The sequence below is a fragment of the Schistocerca piceifrons genome, chromosome 4, assembly GCF_021461385.2.
Source record: "Schistocerca piceifrons isolate TAMUIC-IGC-003096 chromosome 4, iqSchPice1.1, whole genome shotgun sequence".
Classification (NCBI taxonomy): domain Eukaryota; kingdom Metazoa; phylum Arthropoda; class Insecta; order Orthoptera; family Acrididae; genus Schistocerca; species Schistocerca piceifrons.
Window position 1 is genome coordinate 271,716,526 of NC_060141.1, and position 21,317 is coordinate 271,737,842.

The window sequence follows — 21,317 nt, forward strand, 5'->3', positions numbered from 1 at the left end:
GGCGCTAACTGCGCAGCATTTGTGCACCGCCGCCGTCAGTGTCAGCCAGTTTGCCGTGGCATACGGAGCTCCATCGCAGTCTTTAACACTGGTAGCATGGCGCGACAGCGTGGACGTGAACCGTATGTGCAGTTGACGGACTTTGAGCGAGGGCGTATAGTGGGCATGCGGGAGGCCGGGTGGACGTACCGCCGAATTGCTCAACACGTGGGGCGTGAGGTCTCCACAGTACATCGATGTTGTCGCCAGTGGTCGGCGGAAGGTGCACGCGCCCGTCGACCTGGGACCGGACCGCAGCGACGCACGGATGCACGCCAAGACCGTAGGATCCTACGCAGTGCCGTAGGGGACCGCACCGCCACTTCCCAGCAAATTAGGGACACTGTTGCTCCTGGGGTATCGGCGAGGACCATTCGCAACCGTCTCCATGAAGCTGGGCTACGGTCCCGCACACCGTTAGGCCGTCTTCCGCTCACGCCCCAACATCGTGCAGCCCGCCTCCAGTGGTGTCGCGACAGGCGTGAATGGAGGGACGAATGGAGACGTGTCGTCTTCAGCGATGAGAGTCGCTTCTGCCTTGGTGCCAATGATGGTCGTATGCGTGTTTGGCGCCGTGCAGGTGAGCGCCACAATCAGGACTGCATACGACCGAGGCACACAGGGCCAACACCCGGCATCATGGTGTGGGGAGCGATCTCCTACACTGGCCGTACACCACTGGTGATCGTCGAGGGGACACTGAATAGTGCACGGTACATCCAAACCGTCATCGAACCCATCGTTCTACCATTCCTAGACCGGCAAGGGAACTTGCTGTTCCAACAGGACAATGCACGTGCGCATGTATCCCGTGCCACCCAACGTGCTCTAGAAGGTGTAAGTCAACTACCCTGGCCAGCAAGATCTCCTGATCTGTCCCCCATTGAGCATGTTTGGGACTGGATGAAGCGTCCTCTCACGCGGTCTGCACGTCCAGCACGAACGCTGGTCCAACTGAGGCGCCAGGTGGAAATGGCATGGCAAGCCGTTCCACAGGACTACATCCAGCAACTCTACGATCGTCTCCATGGGAGCCTGCATTGCTGCGAAAGGTGGATATACACTGTACTAGTGCCGACATTGTGCATGCTCTGTTGCCTGTGTCTATGTGCCTGTGGTTCTGTCAGTGTGATCACGTGATGTATCTGACCCCAGGAATGTGTCAATAAAGTTTCCCCTTCCTGGGACAATGAATTCACGGTGTTCTTATTTCAATTTCCAGGAGTGTATATATATCAGATTAAAATTGGATAAATTGAAATACACTTAATTTATTTTTCTTCTGTTATCATACTAGAAACCGTGATCCGTAGTTGAATATAATGGGATGCCATTCATCAGCTGCCATTTGTGTTGTCCTCATGGCAGCCTTCACATAGGGCAGTAACTCCCTACTCCGACTGCTGCTAGTTTCAGAACCATGGCGTGGCATGACAGAGAAACTTCCAGGGAGTCCATTACCTGTTACTGACAGGTTCAGTTGTGAAGTGGTTACGATGTGCTTGGTGCACAATCTGACTATCCTCCCTTGTGATTGTCAGATGTGGTTGAATGGAACCTTGACGACGAGTATGCATGCCCTCATGTCCCCATGAATGCCAACATTGGGCCGAGTGGAGTGGCCGCGTGGTTCGAGGCGCTATTTCACCGATTGCGGGGCCCCTCCAGCAGGACGTTAGAGTCCTCTCTCAGGCATGGGTGTGTGTGTTGTTCTTAGCATTAGTTAGTTTAAGTAGTATGTAAGTCTAGGGACCGATGACCTCAGCAGTTTGGTCCCTTAGGAATTCACTCACAAAATGCCAACATTGGGCTGCTGCCACATCTGAATGCCCCATAAATCTAGACATTGCATAATTCGATCTGATGGTCAAACGGAGACCCACACTGACGTGTCCACCTCTGTCAGACGTTCACAGCATACGAGCATGTGGCACCTCTCCGTCCTTTCATTGATCACTCAACATATGATGCTTCTCAAGTCCCCTTACACACCGAAGGTCTGGCAATAACACTAAATGCTAACAATACTAATGCACTCTCCTGGTCGTTCTGTCTCTCACAGAGAATAGCGACTCTATTCATTTACGTACGTTCCTCCCACCAATGCTATGTGCATGTATGAAATTACATTGACGTCCAACGATATCTTCTGTGTGTTTCACTTTTTCTGTCAAGCAGTGAACATACGGTAATACGCGATTGTTACTCATAAAGTTTTAATTACCATCTCGAGAATGTAAAGACATGTAAGTAGTTTTTTTGTTTGTTTACAGACATAAGTTTGCAGTCATTGTATAAATTGGAATCCTCTCGGTACAGTACTGTTGCAGGCCACCAAAGGGCCAAAATAAAATGGCACAGTCCATTGATAGTATGGAGTATCGTACGATAATTTGTTTGCAGCAGAAGAAAAGTTACAGCTGTGTGAGGCCACATTTCTGACGGATAAAGAAATCGTCTAGGTTTACGCTACCGCCGAAAACGAATTATCGCACAACACTCTAATGACGTTCTATGGTACTGTGACACGGGAATTCAGTGTGTACCAGGACTGCATAAATGTACCTGGAAACAAAAAAGAACTTGTTATGGAACTTTGCTTTTCGGAGATGGCAGTTAAATATTTATGACTCGTGCTCATGTGGATTCAAAACCAGACAGATGGCAGAGGATCCTAAACTGAGCATTTTGAGATAATAAGGAATGGTAATAAATGAGTAATTAGTTTCTGAAATAGCTGGTAGCGCTAAGGTGCTGTGTAACGAGCATCTGTACCAGAAAATACATTTATTTATAAAAACGAATCATGGCAATTACTGTATACATCATTTATTGTTTGGCACATTAGAGCTTCAACGTGTACAGTCAATAGGGATTTAACGCGTCTCAGCTCCTAACTGTATTGGACACACAGATATATACTAAGACAGAAAAAAGAGTATTCATTAGCCAAATTACATACTAATGGAAGAGAAGGTTCGGTCATCGGCTCAGGTCAAGCAGTGAGCCATAATTACAAAACATTATAAAAACAGTGGACAATAGTACAAATATGTACAAGTGCAGATCAAGAGAAGAGACCCCACTGGTTACAGTAACGCGTCTGGGCACAAATAATTAACTTGTTGCACAAGAAAATTTCAAGGCATGGCGCCCAACTGATATCCATTAGTCAACAATGACAGTTCACTTTACGACTGATTTTCCAATCAACTTTCGACTTAAAAATGAGAAACAATGAAGAATGTATCAATAAATTAGAACCAAAAGGCCCAGATGGCTCCCAGTAACGGAATATTTTACCCAAGCCAGTGCCAGCAATACTCCAAATTACACATCGGGATCGAGCGCCAATCAATACAGAATGTTTATACCACCAAACGATAAAACTCATAATAAAGTATAACTTGCACTCTTAGAAATTTGATAAAAAAGGGTGTATAAATACAATTAGAAGCATAATACTTCAGTGGCCTCAGCTAAGGCAAGGTTATTGATCTTGTCTATATGCTAAACGCATGTGTCAGACACAACTCGCAGTCTTTATTAATTATCTAGAATGCAAAGGGGCAAACACCACAATCGCACACAAGCGCAATGCAATTGCTCCATTCAGCCTGTGTTTTCACAGGGACAAACAGCTGCGGAGAAGCACGGCTGTCTTGCAATTTGAGTGCCGTATTTTCCAGCCAACTAAATTTGGCAACGCAGACCTCCACTCAAAGTACGACCGTTTCAGGCAGGTGCTCACAGTTTTCAAGATGAACATAACTACCATTCACAGCCGCTCGATGGCCTTCCTCTGGTCCGTGCTGAGCAGCAACTGAGCCGAGCAGCGCCAGAGAGAAGATAAAACAACGCACCAGCGCACTAGTACACTGAGCAGAGCGTTGCTTGGCAACTGGCAGGGAAGTTACATTGCGCCGTTGACTGCCTATCGAAAGCGCACGCGGCTCAGTTTCTTTATTTTTCTGTATGCCTTAAAGATAATGACATCAAAGCTAGCTATAGTCGGTTTAGAGCTGCAGCCCTTAAAACTCCCACCCCCTATTCTTTAGAGAAACCCCATTTACGAAACAGCGTCAAATGCCTGACTACAAAAGAGTTACTGTCTTAAATAGGTGACGTTAAGCACATAAGAACGACCAAGCTTTGAAAATGTTTGAATTGCGAAGTGCTCTTATCATTAACAATACTCTGGATAATTTGTAGTCAGTTTTAAGCAAAAGATAGTTTTCCACACATGTCAACATTTATTACTCCATATCTCCTGAAGTACGTGCCGTACAATTACATAATTTTGCAAGTATGTTCAGTGGATTATGTGAATACTGTCCGCAAATGTGTTACGAATAGAGTTAGTAATAAAGCAGTAATTAATTAAACCGTCATGTCTGATGCGTCAGTTTTACTGCATGAACGGTGAAAATGTTGTAAGCGGTAAAATTTTTTACTTTGTAATTTTGGGAGATATGTCAGCAAGAAAAGGTTCCGTAGGGATTTGAAATTATCTGTAAAGTTCGTTGGAAGTTGTTAGGTGGTAGCATTATCAAAAACTAGATGACTAAATCAACAATCACCATTTGCGACTGGAACAGTGCTACACAAAGTATCATCCGCCGCACATCAGAACGTGGCCTGCGAAGTACAGATGTAGAATATATTATCTGATCACAAGAATGCGGACATCTATTAGTGCACATTTATGTGGGTTGTAGCCATCCTTCGTCTTTACGACAGGTTTAACTCTGCTGGGGACACTTTCAATGAGGTGTATGAATGTCTGTCGAGGATTGGCAGTCCATTCTTCCTCAAGTGCCGACGCGAGACAGGTCAGTGTTCTCGGTATTGGGGTCTGGAACGAACCCGACATTCCAACTCTTCCCCAACGTCCGTCAGTACACGCGGTCTGCCTGGTATTGGTTTAGGTGTGGTTGTTCCATCGCGTTTCCACTTCAATCACACCACCAGCAGAAGACTAAAATTGCGGTATCGTCTATGATTTTGTCAACCACACACGGCATCCCGCGCGTGGCACACATCTCCAAGTAAGAAAATACACCTACGAAAAAAATTCGCAAGACCAAAAATAATTATTCTACAGTAATGAACCTCCAGAAATACATTTTTCCAGGTAACATATTTAAGACGTTAACACTGCAAGATCAGTAGCTGATGTAACCGCGAGAAGTCATTACAGATGTGATATGCTGGTACAATAATAACAGGTGTAACTGCCAGAATGCTGAATGTAAACATGCATATATTGTGTTGTGCAGGTGCAGGAAGTCAGTTTATGGGATGGAGTGCCATACCTGATGCATTTGGTCGATCAACACATTGACATTTAATACTGTTTGTGAGTGAGGCTGGTGTTGTCGTCCGATGATGTTCCAGATGTGCTCGACGGGAGGCTGCTCTCGTGATCGAGCAGGCCAAAGAAACATGTCGACACACTGTAAAGAATGTTGGGTCACAACAACGGTGTGGACGAGCTTTATCCTGATGGAAAACACCCCCTGGAAAGCTGTTCACGAAAGGCAGCACAACATGTCGAATCAACAGATTGACGAACAAATATGCAGTGGACTAACCAGTAGAATGCTCCTGCTGTCATGTAGCACTCCAGACCATAACTCCAGGTGTAGGTCCAGTGTGTCTACCATGCAGTCAAGTTAATGCAGGCCCTCAGCTGGCTTCCTAGCCAATACATGGTCATCACAGAACCAGATTTCATCAGACCTCCATCCTGCCCTCCTATGAACACTCGCTTGACACCCCTGAAGTCGCATATGGCGATGGTTTGGGGTCAGAGGAACGCACGCTACAGGCGTCTGGCTCGAAGCTGTCCTTGCAGTAACAGAATTGTAACAGTTCGTTGTGTCACTGTGGTGTCAACTGCTACTCGGATCGCTTCAACAGATGCAGTGCGTTGCACCAGAACCACATTCAGAAAACGATGGTCTTTCCTGTCGGTAGTGCCACGTGGCCGTCCGAACTGTAGGCCTCTTGCGGCTGCACATTCTCGTTCAGACTAAATGAGGTTCTGATAATAGCGTCATTGTCGCTTTAAACTTGACTAACTTGATTGACGTCAACCCACGACGTCCAATTTCAAAGGTAACTAACGCTCACGACCGTTACAGTGCATATTTAAAGCAAACCTGATTTGCATTCTCATAGTGGGCTACTAGCGTCACTCGTATCTGACTGACGCGAAATTTGAAGAGACGTCATCATTCAGATATAAAAACACGCCCACCAACTTTCGCTTATCTCACAAAATTCCTGTTTTTTTTTTTTAAGCCATCAGTGTAATTTAAACATGCTGCCAGCGCGAACAAAGCGTTTTGCAGTGCTCTCGGTCTTCTTATTGGTGGCAGTATGGACGCTTGCGACGATACCCAACGGTTACAGCTATGCAGTTGCACATCCAAACAGCAAATCATTTGCGACTTTGCCTGATATTGCTCATCCCTTAGGTACCTGGATTACGCAGGGTTTTGTCGGAAAAATAATAGCTCAATATGGTCATAGAGTTGAGCTGCGCATATCTGCTTTCATACACGTAACTGTAAAATAAAAGATAACTGAATAATTTAATAAAGGGATTCTATATAAACAACTGTAATTGTTGTAGACGACAGAGACTTGTGTTGAATAAAGTTTATTTGAGAAAAGGCATCTTAAATAAACGGGAAGTGGTCCTGCGATATTCAGTTAAAATATAGACAGAAAATACCTTTACCAAACGCTGTAACGTTACGCTGAGAGCCTTACGAGAATGGCAGCAAAATCCTCAAACTGAGTAGTCATCAAAAGTACGCGAAAACTAAGTTAATTTCGTGATCCTAATACGCAAATGATTCACCAGCTCAAAACAGTTCAGAGTTCAACATGATCAATCACAAACTAATACATATGATGCAAAGAGCAGTGACTCACACTCTTATCAGTTCTAAGATCTGTAAATCAATCAAGTAATGAAATTTGAAGTCCTGCTACGGAGCATATTTAGACCACTCGAAATGTAGTACCTTCAAAAGCTAAAGTTTGGTAGCGGTCATTCACTGCCCAGAATCAAACACCTCCACGATCAAATATCCCTCGTTACTACAGGCAGGTCTGCCTCCTTCCAGACTCAACACAAAGTGTGCAGAATCGCTTCCTTGAACTCCTAACTCGAGAAAATGCCAGTCTACGCTTGACTCCCGTAGTGTTCCGCTACTGTAGACTTTTCTACTGCCTGTAGGCCGTCACTATCAATAATACATCGTTCTTATGTGCTACAGACATGATATGATTCATCTTGACCACTTTCCCACATTAAACTAATATATTACAACAATACTTAAATAATGAAATGTTATAAACTTTCTGTCATATTACAACTATTTAAATAAAGAAGTGTTATAAACATTCTGTCTCACTGATGCAGTTTACAAGAATTATAAATAAAGTCCTGTGCATAAATAAATATGCTAATGTTAAATAATACAGATTGTCATTAAGCATTGTTTAAACAATTATTCACTCCTTCTTTGTGGAAGCGTCTTTTGGTTCTCTTTCCAATTGTAGTGTGCGCTAACACATGTGACTGACGACTCTCGGATTTGCGCAGTTTTTTAATAGCACTTGGAATCAATATTTAAATAAAGTTACTGGCAAAATAGTAAACTGTTCATTAAATAAAAACACAAACATGATGGAACATGAGGTAACGGTTCTGTTTTCATTTGCTGTGTAAAAATGAAGAATCTGATGTTCTGACAATCATCTGCATAGTAATGAAAAAGATACAAAAGACGTCGTAAATCATACATAAAATAGTTACGGATGAGTAACTTCCTGGAATAATAGCTACAGTGCAATGCTATCATCTGAGACATGGTATGTTGAAATCGCAAAATCGCATGAAGCGGTTCAGAGGTTCGTTGTGTAAGTATTTATTCATTATGAAATATGAATTTCTGTTGTTTTATAGAAACTGAAATGTTGTTGTGCCACTGGCTGTTCCCGATTCTTCTGAGATCGTACAAGTATTCAGATTCGCTTTAATGTGCAACTGGGACTGACTATCAGAGTTGCCCATCTTTAAGATCGTCTGACACTCCGCCATTTCCTGGAGCATTACCTGTTGCACAGAGGCTGCGAGCGTCAGCCGTCCAATTTCCCAGTGTTGGGGTTTAGCCGTTACCGGTGACACTGCTCGCCTCTGGATGTGGCTGGCCAGAAATTGCCAGCTGGCCAGACTGGCCACGCCGCGCCCTGTCCCCGTTAGTGTTCAGCCGTGCAACGAATTCGTCTCTCCTCAGTACTAGGCCTAGGTGGACAAATAACTCACCTACGTACTAGTAACGCAACGAGGTCGATATGAATACGTCAGGCCAGAGAGGTTTAAAACATTGTCCGAACGTTTTTTTTTTATGTTGATAATCAGTGTGACTTAGAAGACAATGCAGCTATTAATAAGGTGTGCCTACTGTGATAAGTATTTCTGCTTCCAGCATATTATACATTATGGACATGATCATGCCCATTTTTCAGGAACTACCAACAGTCCATTTCTTTTTACCTCCATGACTGAACATACAAACGATTAAAAAAGTGCAATGTAGTTGATGAAAGCAAATACTATGTGCAAACTTGTGATTTAAAAGGGGAAGTCAAATAAAAACCGAACACCCACCACAATGAACCAAAGGAATGGTTCCATTGAAAAATAGTCATTACACAAGCTAAGACTTTTATCCCACTAGGCGACGAGACGGCCAATTCTTGATTCATAGAATGCGTCAGCCGCTGACAGATCATAACCACACCCTACTCTTGCACTTCCTCGTCCGACTGAACCGAAGCCACGCATGTCTTTCTTCAGGTCACAGAAGAAGTGAAAATTAGAGGATGTGTGAATAGTGGTTATCATGCAACACGATGACTCCGCCCAACATTGTTCCTGGGCGATTTGATTTCATAGTGAATCAGTTTTTGGAACGTGTCTTCATGGCGCTGTGCTCTGCTTGTTCTTCCACTCTCGTGCAAAGATCCCTGCCGTCGAAGAAGGTTATCGTGACCTTACCGGAGCTTGTGTGAACAGCTCGGGATTTCTTTTGTGGTGGGGATGTGGGATGCACCCACTGTTGGCTCTACCTTTTGCCCTCTGTCTCTCGGAATGCTGTCGTACGGAATAATGCTGTTGCATGGTTTGCATGATAACAGTCGACTCGCAAACTGCCGGTCGGACGAAGGCTATACTTTAGCGATTTGGTTGAGAAACGCAGTAACATCCTCCGTATAGCCCGGATCTTTCACCGTGTGATTTTCACATCCTTGGCAACCTGAAGAAAGACATCAGTAGACGTCAGTTTCAGTCGCACGAGGAAGTCCAAGAGTTGGCGCGGTCGTGGATGCATCAGCGACTGGCACATTCTATGAAACAGGAACCCCAGAGGTATAAACATCTTAAAGCGTGCGGTAATTACTGTTGAATGAAACCATTCCATGGTTACGTTGTAGCGGGAGTTTGTTTTTCATTTGAGTGCCCCTCAATATGTGCAAAACTATTACATGTAAACTAAAACATTTTTGCAATTGTGACTGCATCTTGCATCAACTCTCTGGTAACACTAAGATCAGAGTGTTTAAAAAGGTCTTGTGAGGAGCTTACATTGGCAGTCGCTGCTGATAACTGCGCCTCTTTCCTTTTCCGATGCAGGTTCTGCCCAGCTGCAGGTCTTTCTTCCACTTGTGCTCCTGGTTGCGGCAGCGGATGAACTGCTGCGAGATGTTCCGGCTCTTGCCCACTGAGAATGGCTACTGCTACTCATTCAATACGGTCCCCGCCAAAAGTTTTGGACAGTGGTAAATAAACAGCAGCTGCACGGTAGAGGACGGATTTTCACTTATGTGCATGCGTTATACAAGGTGTTAGAAGCATAAGGGCAGATATTTCTACTGATGACTGAGCACCCTGTATTGAACAACATTACTCGATTATTTACCTCATTTGCAGACTGATAATTATAGCTATTATGAACAGTGTATTTTTAGGTTGGTTAGTACCTCCAAGTACGGGTGGCTCAAGCAAGCCATTAATGCTTATTTTCCACTGGGTAGCCTATCAGGTACTGAAGTGTGGACTCGTGGACACAAAACAGTCTACACTAACACGCAAAGTCCACTTCGTAACGCAGTTACGACAGTACAGAAAACATCAGATAGTAGATTACGTGACGTGTTTGCTCTAAGACTACTGGACCTAGAGAAAAACGACTAGCAATTTGAAGTGCGTACATTAAGGTACTAATTATCACAATATCTGTATCTATACCGTTACACACCATGTTCTAGATTTTCAACGCTTCTCTCTTTTTATGGCCGCTAAATATTTCTTTTTGTTTAGTGCTTTTGTTTTGAAAATACCTGCACATATAAAAGAAGCTACATGATACGACCCTGAAAACTCATGAACTCTTGCACTTGTATTGTATCTTGTGTACTGATCGACCGAGCAATTAAAAAAAAAAGAAAAAAAAGAAAAGAGACCACGGGAAGCTCTGCAAATGAAATATAGTAAAACGTCTGAATTGTTGAACACGTTTGTATGATAAACGTATCTGATAATCAGGTACAACACTGGTGATTTTCCCAGTTCGCTTCCAGCACTCAAAATCACAGACTCCTGAGAAGCACTCATGTTAGAAAACCTTTTAGAGTATAGATGTGGAGTACTGATGTCCATATGCCTCTTGAAAATTGACAGGCGTTGTGATATCTTAAGAATGCTGGAATAGCCAGAAGGTGAGAGAGAAATATTATTCCCCTTCGTGTAAAACTTGCTGTTTTTCTCGTTATTTGATTAAGTTGACATGCATAAGAAGCATTAAGTGTTCATTACTATAACCTGATTTTATTTTTGCTTGAACTTATACTTTTTCTTCTTTGATGAAATTTGTACCCTGAAAAGTTTGAACTACTAGTTTTTGTCCATTTCCTCGAAGGAGTATGTCCAGTTATTCTAAAATGTTGTTTTATATGTCATATGTAGTTTGATTTTTTGGAATAAGGAAAAAACGCTCGAATATTTTTCGGTTCAATACACACCGCAAAACAGGGGTAAAAAAAATGGTTCAAATGGCTCTGAGCACTATGGGACTTAACTTCTGAGGTCATCAGTCGCCTAGAACTTAGAACTAATTAAACCTAACTAACCTAAGGACATCACACACATCCATGCCCGAGGCAGGATTCGAACCTGCGACCGTAGCAGTCACGCGGTTCCAGACTGAAGCGCCTTTAACCGCACGGCCACACCGGCCGGCCTGAGGTCATCAGTCCCCTAGAACTTAGAACTACTTAAACTTAACTAACCTAAGGACATGACACACACCCATGCCCGAGGCAGGATTCTAATCTGCGACCGTAGCGGTCGCGGCGTTCCAGACTGTATCGCCTAGAACCGCTCGGCCATCTCGGCTGGCAGCAGGGGTCATTTGAGTGCATTCCGAAGCAATTATGTCATCAGACATGACACCTACAAAGGAAGCTTTTCTAATTTCCGTCCTTACCTCTTTATGGTATATTTGTAGTAGGCTGTCAAGAATCTAACTCAGAATGGCCTTAGAAGCACCTTTGTAGGCTACACTGTTTTCTAAGCGTGTCTTCAAATCTGAAGCTAGTTTAGATGCAAAATTCATTAATGCTCTCAATATATCTGGATTTACTGACTCGTCTTTCATCACATCCGCATTGTGGAGTTTTAAAGCTACCACACACACACACACACACACACACACACACACACACACACACACACATACACACACACACACACACACACACACACACAAAACTGCAGTCTGTTACACGGTGCAGACGCATTAATGTAACCACCGCCGCATTCGACGTCAACGTGCAATAACCACGTACAGACGATAGGTGGCAGCAGTGGCAGCAATGGAAGGTACATAAAGCGTGTCGGAGGTACACGAAAAACAGTGCAGTCGTCGTCACAATGCGGAAACTGCGTGACATATCATGGTCATCGGCTTTTGGGCCAAGGGTGACAGCATTCCCGAAACAGCTGAGTCTGTAAATTGTTCGCGTGGCGCCGTGGTTAAGGTTCACGTTGCGTGAAAAAACGGCGTTATCCAAAACCGGCACCGAGGCAACTGTGGTACACCATGTGTCATAGAAGACAGGGGTGAAGGACAGCTCCGGAGATGTATATGGGCGAATAGACGTGCAACTGTTGAGCAACTGACTGATCAGATGAACCAAGTGGCTACTGACAGTGTCCCCTCAACGATGGTTCAGCGAAAGCTGCTAAGTACTCATATGGGCCTCTGCAGAAAGCACCTTGTTCGTGTACCAATGCTGACTACTGTTCATTGGCGACGAAGGTTGCATTCTGCACGCCAATGCCGCTAATGGACGTCCAGTGAGTTGCGACAGGTGGCCTTTACAGCTGAATCACGTTTTATGTTCCATCGGCGTCTACGGCATGGGAAGTCTGAAAGCAAACATCTCGCAACAATCATCGGAAGGATCCAGGCAGGGGGAGAGAACGTTACAGCATACCAGACCTTTTAGCCACACGCATCCTGAGCAGACAGAGAGCGTCACGATGGGTACAGGGATTAGTTACCACAAGCCCGCTGTAGCGAGACAACAACCTCATAATTCACCAAAGATAAACACAAAATATACCTATTTAAAACAGCAGACAAAAATTTCTTTGACGTCTTTCTAAGAGACAAGCTCCAATCCTTTAAAACTATGTTATGATGGATCAGATGTGACTCAAAGAAATAGCATTGATGGTATTGATGAGCTTCATACCAAGAAAATTAATAACAAAAGGAACAGATTCGCCATGGTACACAAAACTGAAACGTTCTTTTATTGGTGCGGCAGGAATTCACAGAAGGGCCAAGCACTAGGTTCAACTTCAGTTGTGGTTGACAACATCTAGATTTATTTCTTGGAAATATTTAAACTTTCCCTTTGCAATAGAATGAATCGAAAAGCCAGTTAACAACAGCCAAAAATCACAGAGCGCCAGAAGGGTTAGAAAATTTGCTTTGAAGTTCATCTCATTTAAAAAACACTTTACGATAAGATCAACATCAATAGTCAAACAAGGGGTTTAGAACTTACTTTAAAACTCTCTTAAAAAATTTACAACAAGATCAAAATCAATAATCACCAAGTACCAGAAGGCTTAGGAATTGCTTTAAATTTTTAAGTACTGCTCAAGGTCAAGATCAATACAGAGCCTCAGAAGGCATAGAAATATTTCCATATGGTCTCGCGGTTAAGGCGCTCAGTCCGGAACCGTGCGACTGCTACGGTCGCAGGTTCGAATCTTGCCTCGGGCATGGATGTGTGCGATGTCCTTAGGTTAGTTAGGTTTAAGTAGTTCTAAGTTCTAGGAGACTGATGACCACAGAAGTTAAGTCCCATAGTCCTCAGAGCCATTTGAACCAATATTTCCATAAAGAAAATAAAAAGAACACCAACAGAAATAGATAAAGATATTTCACAATTCTACTAAAATAATCAGAGTAAATGCCTCGCTTCAAAACAACTGGTGGCTACCAGGAGTACAACAAATGTAAAAACGGTGACAGGAAGCAGGCCTGTAGGGACTCAAACGTTTTGTAAATTCGAAACAATTCCAAATATCAAAAAAAGTTTTGCGTCACCCCGGTTCCCAGAATTCCTGAAGATAGACGTTGACAGTGGATATTGTATCATAGTCACAGTCCCTCTGACTGTTCAGAGTTGTCACTAAACCCGCTCAAAGATGTAAACAACCATGCAAGAGCAGCGTCTATTAGACGGAGGGGGTCCAACAGCCGATCAGTTCCAGTCATTCCACCAGGAAGGAGGTACACGGCTCGTGTTGTCTGTAGTTCAACCATGCATATACGGTCAATCGCGTGGTTCGATCGAGTCCGCATTGTTACTTTGTGCCAGGAAGGGCTCTCAACAAGGGAATAGTCCAAGCGTCTCGGAGTGAACCAAAGCCATGTTGTTCGGACATGGAAGAGATACAGAGAGACAGGAACTGTCGATGACATGCGGTGGTGGTGGTTAGTGTTTAACGTCCCGTCGACATCGAGGTCATTAGAGACGGAGCGCAAGCTCGGGTTCGGGAAGGATTGGGATGGAAATCGGCCGTTTCCTTTCAAAGGAACCATCCCGGCAATTGCCTGAAACGATTTAGGGAAATCACGGAAAACCTAAATCAGGATGGCCGGAGACGGGATTGAACCGTCGTCCTCCCGAATGCGAGTCCAGTGTGCTAACCACTGCGCGATGACATGCCTCGCTCAGGCCGCCCAAGGGCTACTACTGCAGTGAATGACCGCTGCCTACGGATTATGGCTCGGAGGAGCCCTGACAGCAACGCCAACATGTTGAATAATGGTTTTAGTGCAGTCACAGGACGTCGTGTTACGACTCAAACTGTGCGCAATCGGCAGCATGACGCGCAACTTCACTACGGACGTCGATGGCGAGGTCTATCTTTGCAACCAAGACACCATGCAACGCGGTACAGATGGGCCCAAAAACATGCCGAACGGACCGGTCAGGATAGGCATCACGTTCTCTTCACCGATGACTGTCGCATATGCCTTCAACCAGACAATCGTCGGAGACATGTTTGGAGGCAACCCCGTCAGTCTGAGCGCCTTAGACACACTATCCAGCGAGTGTAGCAAGGTGGAGGTTCCCTGCGCTTTTGGGGTGGCATTATTTGGGGCCGACGCACATCGCTGGTGGTCATGGAAGGCACCGTAGCGGCTGTACGATTCGTGAATGTCATCCTCCGATCGATAGTGCAACCATATCAGCAGCATTTTGGCGAGGCATTCGTCTTCGTGGACGATAATTCGCGCTCCCATCGTGCACTTCTTGTGAATGACTTCCTTCAGGATAACGACGTCGCTAGAGTGGCCAGCGTGTTCTCCAGACATGAACCCTATCGAAAACACCTCGGAGATATTGAAAAGGGCTGTTTATGGACGACGTGACCCACTCACCACTCTGAGGGATCTACACCGAATCGCCATTGAGGAATGGGACAATCTGGACCGACATTGCCTTGATGAACTTGTGGATAGTATACCACGATGAATACAGGCATGCTTCAGAGCAAGAGGACGTGCTCCTGGGTATTAGCGGTACCGGTGTATACAGCAATCTGGACCACCACCTCTAAAGGTCTCGCTGTATGGTGGTACAGCACGCAATGTGTGGTTTTCATGTTCAACAAAAAGGGCGGAAATGATGTTTATCTTGATCTCTGTTTCAATTTTCTGTACAGGTTCAGGAACTCTCGGAACCGAGGTGATGCAAAACGTTTTTTGACATTACAGTTGCCTATTTTCTCCTCCCTGAATCAACCCTTAAAATTGTGCGGATCGGAAGGTTTAATGCCATCAGATAGTTACTAAAATACACCAAGTTAAATTCTATTGCAAGTTTAGTTCACCACACATACACACATATAAGCATAGGTTGGAACATAAATAGTGGCAACTACACTCCTGGAAATGGAAAAAAGAACACATTGACACCGGTGTGTCAGACCCACCATACTTGCTCCGGACACTGCGAGAGGGCTGTACAAGCAATGATCACACGCACGGCACAGCGGACACACCAGGAACCGCGGTGTTGGCCGTCGAATGGCGCTAGCTGCGCAGCATTTGTGCACCGCCGCCGTCAGTGTCAGCCAGTTTGCCGTGGCATACGGAGCTCCATCGCAGTCTTCAACACTGGTAGCATGCCGCGACAGCGCGGACGTGAACCGTATGTGCAGTTGACGGACTTTGAGCGAGGGCGTATAGTGGGCATGCGGGAGGCCGGGTGGACGTACCGCCGAATTGCTCAACACGTGGGGCGTGAGGTCTCCACAGTACATCGATGTTGTCGCCAGTGGTCGGCGGAAGGTGCACGTGCCCGTCGACCTGGGACCGGACCGCAGTGACGCACGGATGCACGCCAAGACCGTAGGATCCTACGCAGTGCCGTAGGGGACCGCACCGCCACTTCCCAGCAAATTAGGGACACTGTTGCTCCTGGGGTATGGGCGAGGACCATTCGCAACCGTCTCCATGAAGCTGGGCTACGGTCCCGCACACCGTTAGGCCGTCCTCCGCTCACGCCCCAACATCGTGCAGCCCGCCTCCAGTGGTGTCGCGACAGGCGTGAATGGAGGGACGAATGGAGACGTGTCGTCTTCAGCGATGAGAGTCGCTTCTGCCTTGGTGCCAATGATGGTCGTATGCGTGTTTGGCGCCGTGCAGGTGAGCGCCACAATCAGGACTGCATACGACCGAGGCACACAGGGCCAACACCCGGCATCATGGTGTGGGGAGCGATCTCCTACACTGGCCGTACACCACTGGTGATCGTCGAGGGGACACTGAATAGTGCACGGTACATCCAAACCGTCATCGAACCCATCGTTCTACCATTCCTAGACCGGCAAGGGAACTTGCTGTTCCAACAGGACAATGCACGTCCGCATGTATCCCGTGCCACCCAACGTGCTCTAGAAGGTGTAAGTCAACTACCCTGGCCAGCAAGATCTCCGGATCTGTCCCCCATTGAGCATGTTTGGGACTGGATGAAGCGTCGTCTCACGCGGTCTGCACGTCCAGCACGAACGCTGGTCCAACTGAGGCCCCAGGTGGAAATGGCATGGCAAGCCGTTCCACAGGACTACATCCAGCATCTCTACGATCGTCTCCATGGGAGAATAGCAGCCTGCATTGCACCGAAAGGTGGATATACACTGTACTAGTGCCGACATTGTGCATGCTCTGTTGCCTGTGTCTATGTGCCTGTGGTTCTGTCAGTGTGATCATGTGATGTATCTGACCCCAGGAATGTGTCATTAAAGTTTCCCCTTCCTGGGACAATGAATTCACGGTGTTCTTATTTCAATTTCCAGGAGTGTATATATTCACAACCGACACAAAAGAGTTACATGTTTGCACCTGTTACTGTCCTTCAAAGTAGTCACCAGCGTTGTGTAGAACCCGTAGCGATGTGGAAGGCGTAGTTGAGAGAGGCCTACTGCGGTCCATCACTGTCACTTACCTCACCCCCCCCCCCTCTCCCCCCGCTTGCAGCGACATCGACGCGTGGCGTCGGGGCGACCCCTCGTGCCGGCTGCTGTCGGCGGCGGCTGCCGGGGTGCGGTCGGCGCTGCTGGTGGCGCTGGCGGCGCAGGACCCAGGCGACGCCCTGCCCGACGGCATGCAGCGCGACGCCGGCGTCGGCGTCAGGGTACGTCTTCTCATCGACGGAGCACACCCTAAGGTCAGGGGACTTGCATTTAATAACTTAAAGAAATCACGAGGAATCTCGATGGCTGGATGATGATTTCAACCACCAGTCTACAGAAAACGAGTCCTATCTTACCATTTATGCTGTACTCTTCCTCTGTCTCAAGCGCCCAACACTCACAAATACCTGAAACTATTAAAATAGCGCATTACCTATATCCGTAGTCATTGTTGCATGTGAGGAGTCTTTGTACATAAATGGCCCCAGAGATCCGCTATAACACAACTGCAATACCTTATTTAGACAGCTCATATGATAAACCCACCTCCCCACCTATTCCACTACATTGACACACTGAAATACATATTCACCATCTAATCTTTCTCGAATATCACTTCAGCTTCACCCAAGCTACCACTTTCGTAATAACGAGCTAGCTGCATGGTACGTACACCAAATGTCAATCAAACATAAAAAAGTCCACCTGTCCAACATTAATGTCATGGTGTAAAATTCACTATACAGGGTGTAAATTTTAAGTTGACAAACCAGAATAACTCGAAAAATAAGCTTCACAAGAAAAAATGTGTAGAATCCAAACTTGATTATTTTCGAGGGGGACATCTGTGCCGCTAAAATTAGTCCGCCACCCCAGCCCTCTGGGGGTGGGGTGGGAGGCAAGTTTAAAATTTCAAATCGGAAACCCCATTTTTTATTGCAGAATCAGATTCTACATAAAAAACTACGTACATTTTGTCTGAAACATATGTTTTGATTCTTGGTAGTTGGCGCTGTAATTCAATAAAATCCATATTCTCATTTTTGCGTCCAAAATGGTTATGGAGTCAGTTTATTTAGTTAATGAGTTTACTCGTTAGTAAGTAGGATGTCTGGTTAGTTAGCTAGTCATATGATTAGGTTGATAATTGTGTGGCCACATGACCACGAAACAAACAAAACTTATCCGAATCTGCGGAACAAATTCATATTTGGGTCAACATTTGTAAAACTCTAATTCTTCTCTCTCAGACCCCGCCCTTTGGGGAGAGAGGGAGAATTTTAGTTTTAGCGAATCAAAATTTACGAAGTAAATAAGTATTTTTATTTATCCGTAACCCCTTCCCACGCAAAAATGAGAACATAGATTTTCTTGAATTACAGCGCCCACTAGCAAGAATCAAAACAAATGTTTCAGACAAAATTTACGTAGTTTTTTTATGTAGGATCTGATTCTGCAATAAAAAATGGGAGTTTCCATTCGAAATTTTGAACTGGTCTTCCCTCACCCCCAGGGGGCTGGGGTGGCGGGCTAATTTTAGCACCAGCAGTTATCCCCCTCGAAAAAAATTAACTTTGGATTCTACACATTTTTTCGTTGAAGCTTATTTTCGAGATATTCTGGTTTGTTAACTTAAAATTTACACCTCGTATAACAATAAAAGAAAGACGCATCATGAAAGAATTATTAAAATGAAACGGAAAGCGGTAGCTATGATGTACATGTACAGACAAACAAATTTATGAGTTTCAGAAAAATCAGATGATTTATTCAAGAGAAAGAGCTTCACAAACAGAGCAAGTCAATAGGTCCACTTCTGGCACTTATACAAGGAGTTCGCATTTACGTTGACAGTGTCGTTGAATGTCCTTCTGAAGGGTTTCGTGCCAAATTCTGTCCAACTGGCGAATTAGAGCATCAAAATCCCGAGCTGTTTGGAGGGCCTTGCCTTTAACACTTCGAACGTTTTCCGTTGGGGAGAGATCCATCGACCTTGCTGGCCAAGGTACGGTTTCGCAAGCATGGAGACAGGCAGTAGAAACCCTCGCCGTGTGAGAGGACGTTATCTTGCTGCAATGTAAGCCAAGGATATGGCTTGCTGTGAAGGGCAACAGAACGGGACTTAGAGAATCATCGACCTACCGCTGTGCTATAAAGTGCAGCGGATGACAACCAAAGGCGTCCTGCTATGAAAAGAAATGGCACTCCAGACTATTGTTCCTGGTTGTCGGGCCTTATGGCGGTAGATAGTCAGGTTGGTATCTCACCACGGTCCGGGAAGTCTCCAGACTTTGAATTAAGCCCCGGTGACCAGTGAAGACGTTTCTTCTGACGCCCCAAGCAGGGGTGAGTAAATAACCCACTAAACTATAGTTATATTTAAATTTCAACAGGTTCTGAAGTAAGAGGAGTGAAGCTGTCTGTCTTTGAAATATAATACAACTGCAAGTGCCAACACTGTTAAACTCAATCAAGTGATGAGGAAGGGAAATGCAGAATCAACAAGAAGGAAGCAATTAATTCATCTTACTTCCAGTCATTTCGTATTTCTCCTATGGTGTTAATTGACAAAAGAGTTTCCAATGAATACCCGTTTATCATCTGCATTTCTTCTTGGTGTAGCAATTTTAATGGCCGGTAGTGTTTGGGCCCTGGAGGAAAAATAGGTTGCCATTACTCCGCTGACAATCAAACACCTGATAGAAAATGTCCCCGGCGGAGTTCAAGCCGTCATGAAGTTCAAGTGTTGACACGCCACATACTAGCGTCCACTAACAGATCTGCAGATAGTGTTGATAAGATACAGTCGTGCAGAAAAGGCTTCTGGGTGGCGCACTGGTTGTATGCTCCCTTTGTGACGTCGCAGAAGACGGCTGGAATTTTATTGTTCTCGCCTATTGACGCGCTGACCTTTCCAACAGCTGCCCTCACAGTCGTGGATGCGACCCCGCTCTGTCCGGCAGGTGGTGGTGCACTCGCCGCTGTCGTACCCGGACCCGGGCGCGCGCGGCGCGCTGCTGTCGCCCGCAGCCGGCGGCCCCGTGCTGCGCTTCAGCGTCACGCCGCAGGTGACGCACGCGGCGGACGGCGTGCGCGGCGTGTCTTGGCGCCGGCGCGGCTGCCTGCTCTCCGACGAGTGGCCGCAGCCACACGAAGAGGCCGCTGGCGGCGGCGACGGTGACGGCGGCCGCCGCGCCTACGACGAGCGCCTCTGCCTCGCGATCTGCCGCGGCCAGCACATCCGGCGCCGCTGCGGCTGTATGCCTTACTTCTACGGTACGACAGCCCTTGTTCATCTATTCACGTGGACATTTTAGGCTCACTTTTAGAACGTAAGCGCCAGTGAACGGTAACCAACAGATGCGGTGTCCTTCTGTAGTGTGAATTCCGATGCTTTTTCTTTTAACTCACCTGGGCCTTTATTCCGAAGACCCGAAAGAACTGAGACATATTTCAGCCCAGCCAACACTAGCGCAACGATGATCATTATTTCTTTGTTTTTACACTCAGATACCGCCGTCTCTCTTTGTAACAATGCAGACTGTGATCCCCTGTCTGGTTTTACTATTCAAACACCTTTCCTGCACATAATTTTTATCGTATGGTAATTGGACACCCCAACGTGGTGATGCAACAAAACACCACAAGTACACATAGTTTGCCTACTGTATGTTTCGACCATTTCCTGACAGCAGTGTTGTGACCCAAAAAGCTGGGGCCACCTTGCAGACGGGAAGTGGGGCACAGAAGGCGTCAGTGACATAGAGGCATCTGCACTAGCATTCATTGCGTTGGTGCACAAGTCCGTACCGTATTTCTACGAGTTTAATAGACACAGCATATATACATAACAGGGGTTTCAGTCATCAATAATATATTCTCCTTCAATACTTAAAATAGTCTGCCAACAAAAAAAAAAAAAGAAAGAAAATGGTTCAAATGGCTCTGAGCACTACGGGACTTAACATCTCAGGTCATCAGTCCCCAAGAACTTATAACAGCTTAAACCTAAGGACATCACACACATCCATGCCCGAGGCAGGCTTCGAACCTGCGACAGTAGCAGCCTCGCAGTTCCAGGCTGTTTACAATGAATGGCAGCAATAATAGCTTCACCGTCGCTGTTCCACCAGATGTGTAACATCATCTTTTGTCGATCTGCGCGGTTCTTTGTACTGGGAGCTTCTGATTT

General features: G+C 45.7%; 1 protein-coding gene across 1 annotated transcript in view; it reads left to right on the forward strand.

The window, feature by feature from the left end:
* Nucleotides 1-20,442, forward strand: part of LOC124795791 — a 193,301-nt gene extending 172,859 nt beyond the window's left edge. Inside the window, exons 4-6 of the mRNA XM_047259871.1 lie at nt 9,755-9,900; nt 17,190-17,346; nt 20,047-20,442. Of these exons, the coding sequence (XP_047115827.1) occupies nt 9,755-9,900; nt 17,190-17,346; nt 20,047-20,442 (699 nt within the window). The remainder of the gene's footprint in view (nt 1-9,754; nt 9,901-17,189; nt 17,347-20,046) is intronic.
* The last annotated feature ends 875 nt before the right edge of the window (nt 20,443-21,317 follow it).